Here is a 12669-nt window from a genome sequence, read left to right on the forward strand (position 1 = left end):
TAGGCGTGTGAGTGTGGCAGGATCTTACAGAGTGGACAGAGTCTGGAGGGTGTCGAAGGCTCCGGGTGTGATTGTGGTCAGCTGGTTGTCATACAGAGACAACAGACGGACGTTGTGAAGCCCTGTGAAGCTGTCATTGTGGATACAGCTGATCTTGTTGTTTCTCAACATCCTGATGACAAAAGAAATACACATTAATAAAAAAAACCATCAGAAACTTTTCCAAATATGGACAAGTATGGGGTTGTGACTCACAACATTCGCAGTCCCTCAAGGCCACGGAACATCCCACTTCGAACCGAGTCCATCTGATTGGCTGTGAGGTGAAGCTCATTGACAGAGGACGCGCCTTCAAATGCCCCATCCTCAATCTCTGTGATCTTGTTGTTGCTGAGGTTACTGTGTGTTTGTGGGGGGAGAAAGAAAGCATGTCGGAGAATTAAAAGCAGCACTTACTCTTTAGAGAGTGACTGCTGAAAGGTAAGAGGATTTCTACTTACATTTTCTTCAGCTGGGAAAGGTTCTTAAAAGCTCCAGTTGCTTCTAGAGTTGTAATCTCATTGTTGTTAAGGCGGCTAGTGGGAATAAGATTGAAAGGTTTAATCATTCAGACGGAAAAATCCATTCAAATTCTCTTTAGATATTCACTGTGAGTTTTAAAATTTGATTCGTCTACAACTTCAGCGCACAAAAGATTCTTCAAATACTTTTTTTTCTTGTTTGCTTACAGTTCGGTGGTGGATGCAGGTATGTGCTCGGGGATTTTGGTGAGCTTAAGGTTGGAGCAGTCCACAACATTCGACTCACAGCGGCACTTGGGAGGACAGACTGGATCACTGTTACATGCATTGTTCAGATGGCTGTCCTCTGTGCCTGAAAAGGAGAAAAAATAGACATTGTTACGGCACAACATATAACACGAGTCATTCTTCCAAACCAGCACAAGTGCCTTCAATCCCATGATGTTCGCAGTCACGCATGCGCCCCCTCAGCAGCTGTGTGTCAGCAGTTTGTCCTGTTGTGACCGAAGAGGAGACTTCCCTACTTTAGGGTACCTTAGGTGCCCTATAGAGCATCCTGCAACCCTCCTACCATTGATAGGAGAAGATGAATGGGTGAGTTACTTTAGAGAGAGGTGATGGAGCATTGGGGTGAAAAGAGAGAGGATTTGGACAGCCAGCTTGAAGCAGATCACCCAAGGGACAGAGAATGAAGGAAGAAAGGAGGATGAGAGAGGCACAGGAAATGACAGGTGGATTTGAAGGAAAGGAGAGAGAGGAAACAGATGCAAAAGGAGGAAAAGAAGAAAGACGAAAGAGAAATGAAAGGTGAGGGGCGGACGTGCAGAGAGACGCCTGTCCTGATAGAGCGAGAATGAGGCAGCGAGGGGAATGTGGGACGTTTTCCTGCACCTCCTCTGTCTATGAATAGATGTTACGTGCCAAAAAGTGTGCTTCAAGTTACATCATGGCTGCTCAATAATGAAAAAGCACTGGGAGCTACTTAGAACAGTGTGTGTTTGTCTGTGAGTGTCTATTGTGCCCCGGTGTGTGTGTATGTATGCATTTATATGTGCATTTAGAGCGTATGTGTGTATATGTTCCATTTAGAGGGAAAAAGCCAGAATTTGTTTTAGAGCTTTGTTTTGTGTCCCATTCCCCTTTTGCATGCTCACATCAGTGCACCATTCTGCCTGAGGTTTAGCGATGACGTCAGTGGAACCGCACGGGGCACCCAGACCACAGTCATGAGCAGGAAAACCTCAAACAACCAGGACAAAATCCTACAGTTGAATATCAAAAATCTGTCCAAACAAGACCTAATCCCAAAACCTCATTGCTGACTTTATTAGAATACCTTTGGACAGTGACAAAAAAAAAATTCCCAGAAACCACTTCCTCTTGTTGCCTGTGCAAAAAACATTTTTTCTGGAGCTGTGTCACTTCTCAGTGGCTCAGCGGAGCGGAGGGTGCAGACAGACACGGTAATGCTGGTCATTAAGGAACTTTTCCCTCGCTAGGCCAGACACAGGAAAAGGCATTTCCTGCGATGGAGGAAGCAATGAAAATACAGCACAGAGCTTTGATCTCGAGGATGTAGAGGAGCCAGGGGAGATTTCGTGAGCCTGAGTCATCGTCATCGTCACAAGTGCGTGGTGGTGACACTTTTACTGTCAGCAGATTTACACGAAATCAGAGAAAATAGAGGGCAGAGGGATGAGGTTTTTCCCTCTCTGAGGTGCAAAGTGACTCATCGCTGGAGTTGCAGAAGTTCTCATAAATCTCTGCAACTCGGCCCCCATTATCAAAGTTACTGAATTCCCATGCTATCAGTGATTTGGACGTGTGTTTCCATTGTGGAAGCTTTAATTGTTATCAGTCAGGAGAGGGTTAAATTCTTATTAATCACGTTCCGCTTTGATCTTCTTTCTGCTTATATAGGACTCCCATTTGTTCTCTAAGCCAGTGCAAGCTTTATCTCAACTTAGCACACAAAGACACATTAATTTCCACACACGTACACACAGATATACAAGCGTAGACAATGAATCACCCAAGCATATGCAACCCCACTAAGGCACACGCACATACACACACGCAGACTTTGACACACATCACTGCTCCTCCCGGTTATTTTCTTGGAAGTGCTCTTGTTAAGAGGTCCGGAAACATCCGCCGATAGGAATCTCAGTCCTCTGGTGGGCTTTATTTTCTTTAGCTTTTACTGATAGAAAGGACACACTTTCTTTCCCCCTCTGTCTCGCTCCCTCTGCCTCCTTTTCTGTCCCTCTCTGTGACTGACTGTCTGTGCTAATGCCAAAGCAAAGACACATTTCCTTTGGACTATCTGCTGAGACTGTTAGGGAAACAAAGTTGAGAAGAAACAGATGCTCTCACACATATATATCACATTAAAATTCACACATAGGGGCAGTAACTCTTGGGCGCTATTAGGTATTCTCGTGTGCACTTTTATCTTAAGTATCTCAACAAACGGCATATTTTACTTGTCACTTTAAAATTGCCAAGGTTTATTTTTTTGGTTGTTATTTTTGAAACAGCGAAGGGAAAACTGTTGTCCAGACAATATCTTCTTAAGGAAAGGCCTTGCTTATTTCAGCAAGACAATGCCAAAGCAAATTTCGCACAACACTGCCTGCCCTGCTATCCAAATCTATCAACCAGTAAAACATTATGTGCTTTATGAATAATGACAAAGGAGGCCATAACCTGCAGAAATAGTAGATCGGGAAAGAGGAGGGAAACGTTTTGCTTTTAAACCGACAGCGATTGCCGTCTCCAACTGCCAAATGCTTACTGCCTATTTTCAAAAGAGGTGATGCAACACAGTTATAAGTGCTGACTTATTTTGATATTTCAGAGCATGTTGCTAAATCAAATTCAGATTTTTCATAAAAATTGACATTTCCCACACCAAACATTTGGCATTGTTTTCTGTTAATTACATAATTTTAATTGGCAAATCACTGATTCCTACAAGACTTCCACATGAGTTTGGCTAACCTGCATGTTCATATCTAGCATGATCATCTGAATGCTTGCTGTTCTTTCTGACTCAATTATAGCATTTTTAGAAATGATTGCAAATATACAAAAGTAATGCCCGGGCTGTAATAAACTGAATTTTTTTTCCTTTAATTTGTGGAGAACTTTGTTTAAATGAATAGTAAGCAATGGAAAAGTGATGCTGGTAGATGGCTGCAGGTGGAAAATTAGAGAAAAGAGAACGACAATGATAGGGGTGAAGGTTTACAAGCCACTCACCTGGGATGACGTACTGCTCTTTGGCTGTGATGGAGAAAAGAAAGAGGGACGGATGTCAGTGAGACCAGTCTGGTCTGCATAGCTTTGGCACTGCTATGCTTCATATCAGTCATATATAAAGTTTATATATGACGACACATGATTTAAGGTATATGACAATTAAACAGAGAAGCCTAGGACTATCTCTGTGTGGCAATATGGAGACACTAGTAACAATGTAAAAAGGTGGTAAATATTTGGCTGTTGCTAAGGAAGGGTGACATGAGGGGAAAGAAGGAGACGGTGAGAAAGAAGGAAAAAGTCAAAAAGGAAAAAAAAAAAGAAAGTAAAAACAAAGAGAAAAAACACATGGACTCCCTTCTCCACCAGATCGAGTCAAACAAATGAGTCTATAAAGAAGTGTGAAACCTCAGCAGGTCAGAATGCCAGACAGCGTAGCAAAGTGTGTACACACAATGGTGGGCACACAGTGGAGGGAGTGGGAATGATGGAGTCTGGCTAGTGTCATGAAGAGGAGAGAGAGAATAAGGGGCCATGAAGGAAACATGAGCCCGGTGGGTAGTGAGCAATGAAGAGAGCAAGAGGAGACAGCGGCTGGTAGGGATGGGAGCCTATGACTGGCAAAGGGCAGGGGAATGGTGGGCACAGGCAGAAACTCTAAGCCCTAACACCAGCCTGGACTGGTGATCTCAGCTCACTGCGGTTTGAATGTGAAACCAGACTCACGATGTGGTATTATGCAGGGAAAGTGGAGAAAAAGCAAACAATCCCTCTCTCCTTGGCCCCAAGTTCATCTGGGCAGATATTGATTGAGTAGCAGCAGCACAGCAAATGATAGGCAAAGTAAAACCTTCTGCCGGGACTGATCGCTCATTGAATGCGCTATCATGGAGGGATAAAAGTCACTCCCAGCAGAGAGAAAGACAGAAGGTCAGCGAGGAGCAGCGTGAGACAAGTGGCATAAAAACAACAAAGCCTGTCTGAGAAATAGAGAAGACCAGCAGGGATGAATTTCAGCAGAGTGACACGGAGCCACCGGCCTACCAGAGCAGCGGAACTTCTTGCTCTTTATTTGCCCGATGCGTTTGTTTGCGAGCCGCCGTGGGCTGGCACAGCGGGCGCCGCTCGTCTCGATCGGGTTGGTGCGCAGGTAGTCGGCCAGCCACTTCAGATTACAGTCGCAAATAAATGGGTTCTGGGCCAGGTGACTGGAAAAAAGTTGAGAGGAAAAGACAGAAGAAGAAAGGGAATAAATACATGAAAACTGATGTTCATGTGTGGGCACAGACTCTCACCTGGAACCACAGAAACACATACCTGAGCAATAATTTAAGATTAAGACTTGAAAAACATATTTATTATCCAACCAGACCGTTTCTGTGTCATTTGTTCACTTTGGAAGACATATAATAGAACTAAATAGCGCTCTCTGAGTAGTGTTTTGTAGCGGGAAAAACAATCTATAGCTGATTTTGTTGTTAACTTCGAGCAGCATCCAGCTTACGTAGCCAGTCTGGGGATGCCAGAGACTGGTAGAAACGCTCATTGTGCACTTCCATCCTGTATTTTCAATGCAAGTGTAAAAACAAGCTTGAGACACTTTAATACAGTGCTGTTTTAAGTTTGTGTGTATGTGTGGTGAGACAAGCCATAGCACCATCATCATCACCACTATCAACCTCAACAGGTGTTTCTATGACAATGAGAAAACCTTATGCTGTATATTTTAGATGCCCGTCTGCTGTCTGTATTGATAGCAGTGTTTGTGTTGCCTTGTTGCTTAGGACAGAAAAAAGGAGACATTAATTTCAATGAATTGGTGTTGTCTCCGTAACAGTGGTGGAAAGACTGGGTGTGGTAGATGTGCTGCTTTTGATCTCTATCTAGCTGGAGAAGCTGTGTGTGTGTGTGTGTGTGTGTGTGTGTGTGTGTGTGTGTGTGACGATGATAGATTTACTCACCTCTCTACCTCGTGATTCCATTCCTGTGTTATTACACAGACTTGCAAGTAAACAACTCCTGTGTTGGCTCATGTTTTATGGTAACGGATCAGCATATGTCAGAGCGTGTACAGCAGCGTGTGTGTGTTTCAGTGTGTGTGTGTTTCACTCACAGGGTCTGTATTGCTCGTAGTGAAGTGAAGGTGCCCTTGGCGAGGGTTTGGATCTTGTTGTCATAGAGCGATAGCAGCGAGAGATTCTGCAGGTCCTGGAAGGCGTTGGCACGAACGCAGTGAATCTTATTGGCATTCAGCAACCTGAGAGAAGGGGGAAGAAAAGAAAAGTAGAAAAAAAGGAGGGAGGGAAGAAGGAAAAAGCAACTTGTCAGAATTTTTTTATGTATTCATTCATTATACATTCCATCTAGAAAACTATGCATAGGAACAAAGTTTATTTGAAGGTTATGACTTCTTTACTGAGTAGGAGTACAGGGTGCCTGGTATTGAATATATGCCCGCAGAGTGTCTTGTGTGTGTGTGTGTCTGTGTGTGTGTATGTCTTTGTAATCCACTTACAGAAGTTGTAATGCATAGAGGCCGTCAAACACCCCCTTAGGCAGGTCGGTGATCTTATTTCCATACAGCACTCTGCAAAATCACAACACAGACTCGCTTTAGTCAGAATATGACAGCCCACTGGCTCCTCATGCACAAGCTCAGCTCGGGGCTACTTACAAGGAGTTGAGGGACCGCAGCCCCTGGAAGGCATCAGGAGCTATCTCTGAGATCTGGTTGTTGCTCAGATCTCTGTGTTGGAGAAGAACACATTAAAATTAGTCAAGGAATTTGAGAATTTGGGAAAAAGGCCAGTTTCCTCTTTTTATGAAAAGCCTGACTCCTTTGAAGGTGCATGGCCCCTGCTTCTCGCTGGCATCAAATATAAGCAAACGTACTGCGAGCTGGATGAGGATGACTTCCAGCTTTCTCCCATATTTAATGGTGCGTCTCTTCAAGGGAGCCTTGGAGCCAATCAAAACATTTACTTTAATTATTAGTGGCAAACAACCATTCTTCTGCTGCGTTGCTATGTGTGCATGTGCATGTGTGTGTGTGTGTGAGAGAAAGAAAAATTAAAAAAATGTGATGCAGGGCCAAAATCCAAAGTGAAATACGGTAGACTGCCTCTGAACATAGCTGTTGCTAATAGGATCCACAGGCCTCTCCCCACAGGATAACCACTAAGCCCGTGTGTCTATGTGTTTATGTGCGTGCATGTCTGTGTGAATAAATGCAACAGTAAACGAGGAACAGTGGGACAGAAAGGGAGAAAGACAGATGGAGAGACAGAGTTAATGGAGTATGTGGACTGAACTCGAGTCGACTGGATACCTTTGAAGGGAAATCATCATGTGGTGAAGAAGAGGGATATTTTCTCATTTGGGGGTAACAGTTAAATAAGTGGCCATTTGTCTTTTTGCAAAGGACTGAGGTTTCCTGGAAATGAAAACGCAGCAAAGGAGCCAACATGTGCACTGGTGTGTGTCTGTAAACTCAGACACTAGCGTGTTTACGCATGTGGCGGTGAGTGAGGCCGCTTACTGCATCCCTGTCTAAAGGGATGGTTCATGTGTAGGTCATTCAAACTGGGACAAGGTGAGAGAGAATGTGTGGGGTTGACATTTACTGGAAGAAAAGGACATGCAGGGTCAGCACAAGCGGTGCACAAACCACGAATAGCAAACGCTCAGACAAGTGCACAATAGCCTTTAAAAAACTTTTACTCAGCTGATTTTGCCTCTTAATTAAATATTGAACCTCTCTGAGTGAGTCATTTTTCAGAAAGCCCGGTTAAGATTATATGATGAATCTGAAGAGACATTCATCATAATGTATAGATGCTGTCTGCATACTGTGTGCTCAGGGTGTAGGACATAGGACTGGCCTAGCCATTACGACTATATAGCCAGCTGAATCAATAGAGCCTCTAGGGTCAACAAAGATACGTGACCATGCATTGTTGTTGCTAAAAGCAGAATGAGCAGCAGTAGCAGGTCATGTATGTTAAGAAGAACAGATCAAGACCACTGATTTAGATACATTTTGTCTCTGTTTTTGAGGCGTTCAGATTGGGTTTGGCACCTCTAGAAAAATCAGATAAATATGCCACAAATAGGGATGGCTGTAACTCAGGAGGTAGAGCAGGTCATCAGCTAATCGCAAGGTTGGTGGTTGGGTGCTCCACTCTCCCATCTTTAGCATCCTTGGGCAAGATACTGAAGATCAAGCTGTGTCCAGTGGAGTACAAATGTATAGTTATAGAGATGCATACCGCATTCGCTTGTTTGAATGAGCTATGTTGTACAAAGTGCATGAGTAGAAAAGCACTATATAAGTACCATTAATTTCCTGTAAGTCTGAGCTTAGAGTAGGGTCTCTTGTGCTTGTGAATCGCTTTGAACTGCATTTGATTTGTTTGAGAATGACTCTGTCATTAAATCTTCAGTGATTAGTTGCTTGAATAGGATGTAAGTTGCTTCATTTGTTGCATTTCTGTACAAGGTTCAAGTTTTTATGCACTTGTTGCATTTGTAATTCAACAAAAACCCCTGCTTTAATTTCTATGTATATCTTTAAATGGTTGTAACAATATTCAGTTAAACATAATGACTTTTCTTGTTGCTAATCTTACTGTTAATGCAATGCCTTTTTAGTTTAAGGGATTTATTCAAGTTTAACATAGACATTGGACACACCGGATAGTCTGGTTTGTCATTGCTGACATTTTTTCCAATATATATAGTATAGCCTCAAACAAAAAAACTAATTAATTTTAGTATAAAATATAAAATATTTTGGGGATTACCTTGGAGCTACATTAAGACAGCAGCTGCTTTGCTCTGTCTACTGCTCTCTGTTCACCTCATCTGAACTTCAAACTGTCCCCGGGGCTGGATGATAAAACCGTGAGAATTCCTTTAAGAAGGACAGAAAAACTCCCTGACCTCCGGTTTCCTCCATCTCCCCGCTGCTATGTCAGTCAGATCTGGTGGTGTTGGAGGTATGGGTTTGGCTGCCTGGTTGTGTGCTGGCTAGTTGGCCGGACAGCTGGCTCAACGGGTGAAAAACCACTCCGTGTTTAACTGCCCGCCTGTCACTGTTCAGAGAACGAAGCCTCAGCCCTCATTCCAACACACTCTCTGTCCCCTCATCATCATCGTCCCAGCCGGTGGTTTGCAGTTTGCCCACGCAGGCACACAACACACACACTCAGACTGGACACAACACTAACCAGGGGAATACCAGTATATAGCACTGAAAAATGAGAGCTGTTATTACGCTCATGTAGGATGTGAGTGCTTGCTTTCCATGCCACCACTAGTCTGAGAACAAGAATTTGTTCTTAAGGCACAGACAAAATAAATACTTCATGCTCCCTGGATGTGGAATGAGAAGACCGCCAATTGTCGCTTCTTTTTCCAGCCCTAAACTTCTCGTTCTCATCTGTATTATTTAGCCCTGAGGGTGAGTGTACTGATGTACTTACATCCTACGCAGTTTCTTGTAGGGAGAGAAGGCTCCGGGTGGAACAGACTTAATCCCATTCTGCTCCAGACGTCTGAGAGGAGAGAAGTGGAGAGGAGAGGAGAAGAAGATATAGTGTTATTTAAACAAACAATAGAGTTCTCCATGTTAACAGAGTTGAGTAATCACCTCTGACCCTTAGTGATTGGCCTGATTATATTAGTGGAGATCTATTCCCCAGCTGTAATAGATCCAGGCATGTTGGAGTCATAACATCATCAGAACCAATAAACAGTGTGAATGCTAAAGTGCTGAGGAATAGGACTGGAGGGGAAAATGCTCGGTCTTGGTTTGTGTGAGAGTGTTAAGGCCTTTTTTTTTTTAAACTAAAAGTCATATTTCTTTGTGAGATAGCATTTACAGTTTCCAGCACTTATGTTCTCATATGAGATCCTGAGATCAATAATGATCTCACTTGTTCTTGTTAAATTCGCTGTTATCCTCAGGGTGTCTGCAAAGTGTCTACTGAAACCTTTGCAGCAGGGTGAAATATTGCTTCTTTGAGTTTACTTTTTCCTCTGAGCCTAAGAGCTGCTGAAGTAAAGTTGACAAGGAAAGCGCTCGGGAAACAAAATCTTACCATAAAACAACTGTCAAAGAATGAAATTAATACACAGACAAACATACACTTGGGCATGTAGTACAGAGCAGTAACCGACTCTAATCAGTCTCAGATGTGCCCAGGGAAATAGACATCCCATTAGAGCGGGTATGCATATGTGCGTTTCAAACTGCTACTTGGGACCCAGACCAATTCCCTTGTGTAACTGGCAGAGGGCTGTTTATCTGCAGGTCAGTTCACAGCTTTTAAAACTGTCCTTACCGAGGCTTAGCAGGGCCCAGAGGGAGCCAGCTGCAAGCCTGTCTGGTTGGTCTACCATTCTGCCTCCCAGCAGAGGGACTGGCTGCAGACCATGAGGCATGGGCCTGCGGTGGGCGGGCGGTTACGGCAGAATCTAAAAATCATTAAGATGCTATTTGTCACCGCAGGGAAATGAGAAATATTTTAAAATCTGCAAAACTCTTTGGCCAAAGGATGGCTGTTGATAGATTTAACCATCACCTTCTTAAGTATGTGACTTCTTGGCGTGCAACCATTTCCACAGGATTTAATTACTCCGTTAGAGGCATTTCAGATTTACTACATGCCTCTTAGGCCTTCTGCATGACTATGTTTATTTCTATCCATGGGGGGTAAATGTTTTGTTGGGACATTAGCCACAACAGTTAACAGTTTGGGGTTTCCACATTTTTTTTATTTTTTTATTTTTTTGGTAATCAAGAATCTTTCCCCTTCAAAAGGAGTGGCCTTTAAGGAGAGATATAGAAATCCAACTGACATTCTCAGGATAGCAGTGATTCCAGACCACAGATTCCTGTGGTGGACATGCTCTCTCTGTCTGTTTTTGTCTGAATGTCCCAGCGAGTCTGTGGATTTAGAGAGGAGTGACAGCACTGTGGTTCCTCTGCCCTCACCATGCGGCAGAGTGGTGGGCCAAGTGGCTTTAGCGCCTTCTCTCATCAACCAGTCTGTCTGACTGGTCCAAACCAGTCTGGCACTCTACATGATGTTTGTATGTGTATGTATACGTCTGCTGTGTATAAGCATGCCTACATGCTGTGGTATCCCAGTGTGTTTCTCTGAGCCAGACAAGGATATACACACACTGCCTGCCTGACAACTTTTAAGCTCTCACATTGTCACTCCTTCCAGATCAATATGTGGAAGCGACTTAATCCCTGCAATCAACACAGGAGCTACTCCGTCCAATTGGCAGACAGGAAAAAAATAAGATAGAATCTCTCAGAGTTGCCAGTGGACCGACGATCAATGGTTTGCATCCAATTTATCAGGCTCAACATTTGTATGTGTGTCTGAGTGTGTGTGTGTTCTCTTGTTTGTATCAGTCTAATCAATGTTCTTCATCCTTTTCATTAGGGCCTGGGCATGGTTTTCATTAAGGGGAAACACATTATGCCTTTGGGTATTCACCCAGTGAGTGCGTGAGTAAGAAGTAGATGGCAGAGCCATAGCGGTGTGGATGAAAGGCAGGGGGGAGAATTTTATGGCAGCATTCACTCATTGCAGACGGGGACTATGGCGCATAATAATCTGTTGTGGTAGCGTTCAGGCTAACTGGGCCTGGTTTCACAAGACAGAGGACCAGAAACCAGCTCACATCCTCGGCAGCCATAAACACAACACTGGCATTCATTAGGGTAAAACGGGGCAGAGAGGTTCACAATCCTCCGATTTGTACATAATGAGAGCAGCATGCGTGTGTGTTCGTGAGTTACAGAGGGCCTCATTAACAAGGTATTAGGCTAGCCTTGATATCTAGCAGCCGCCCTTGCTGTAATTGCAACTGATTTTATAATGAACTTCAAGCACAGATCAAACCTGCTGCACCAAGTTACAGAACGGACCAGCGCCTCAACCCCCTCTTTTTTAGTTATTCGGCGTTGATTTGTTTCCTTGAAATCCGGCAATGGGGGGAGACAGGGAGGGAGGACAGAGTGAAATGTAGTGATAAAAAAAATGAAGAGAGGAGGAGACACGGGTACAGGAAAGAAAATTGTGGGAATTAAACCTGTAAGGTAAGGCCCTGGTGGGCAGGACAGAATAGGCATAATATAACAGAGTGATTTACCTTTGTGGTCTTGTAAAAGATGAGTCAGAGCATAGTAGAGTTTATTAGCAGAACACAGTAAAGCACCAATTAGATGTGAAGGGCAGGGAAGGTTTTAACATGGCCTAACCCATCTGCTATCCAGATAGACTCCACTCTCTATAAAACGTGCATGATAGAGCTATCCTTCAGAAGCTTCCCTGGTCACCCATTAGTGCAGCTCACTGGTTATTAGTCTCATAGATCATATTAGTGTGTATGATATCCCACTTGTGGAACATTACAACTGGAGGGCATGCTGAGGAGGTCTACAAACCATAAAACATTGCAAAACTGCATCTCAATTTTTCCATGTTTTACAGTTTGTAGACCAGGACTAAAGATCAGGCTGAATTAATTATATCCCAAAAGTAAAAATGCAAGATGCCTGAAGCCTAGCTTTTAGAAATGTCTCTGTATTTCTTGGGTGGTCATTTAATTAGAGAAGAACAAGAAGTGTGGACCAGCATGTCCAAATTAGGAAATTCAGAACGCCACTGCACTAGAAATGGGTCAGGGTTGTTGGGGAACATGGGATCTGTGACTTCCATGGTAGCTGGGTATTTATAAACAGACCCCATGGGGAGGAGGAGACCTAGAAACTTGCTGTGTCCTCCTAACGACACACATGCTCCTTGGAAGAACATGCAATGCGACCGCTGGCTTCCTCCCTTCATCCTCCTTTTTTTCTCAC

General features: G+C 43.6%; 1 protein-coding gene across 2 annotated transcripts in view; it reads right to left on the reverse strand.

Annotated features, from left to right (window-relative positions):
* Positions 1-12669, reverse strand: part of slit1a (slit homolog 1a (Drosophila)) — an 80906-nt gene that overhangs the window by 13570 nt on the left and 54667 nt on the right. For both annotated transcript variants that reach the window (XM_085369282.1, XM_085369281.1), the window contains exons 10-19: positions 9269-9340; positions 6460-6531; positions 6301-6372; positions 5899-6042; positions 4830-4993; positions 3786-3809; positions 729-873; positions 501-575; positions 256-399; positions 29-172 (exon numbers count right to left, since the gene is read on the reverse strand). In XM_085369282.1, coding sequence (XP_085225408.1) covers positions 29-172; positions 256-399; positions 501-575; positions 729-873; positions 3786-3809; positions 4830-4993; positions 5899-6042; positions 6301-6372; positions 6460-6531; positions 9269-9340 — 1056 coding nt within the window. The remainder of the gene's footprint in view (positions 1-28; positions 173-255; positions 400-500; positions 576-728; positions 874-3785; positions 3810-4829; positions 4994-5898; positions 6043-6300; positions 6373-6459; positions 6532-9268; positions 9341-12669) is intronic.

The sequence above is a fragment of the Diplotaxodon limnothrissa genome, linkage group LG13, assembly GCF_057381915.1.
Source record: "Diplotaxodon limnothrissa isolate DT_005_m linkage group LG13, D_limnothrissa_male_GT1.1, whole genome shotgun sequence".
NCBI classification, from domain to species: Eukaryota; Metazoa; Chordata; class Actinopteri; order Cichliformes; family Cichlidae; genus Diplotaxodon; species Diplotaxodon limnothrissa.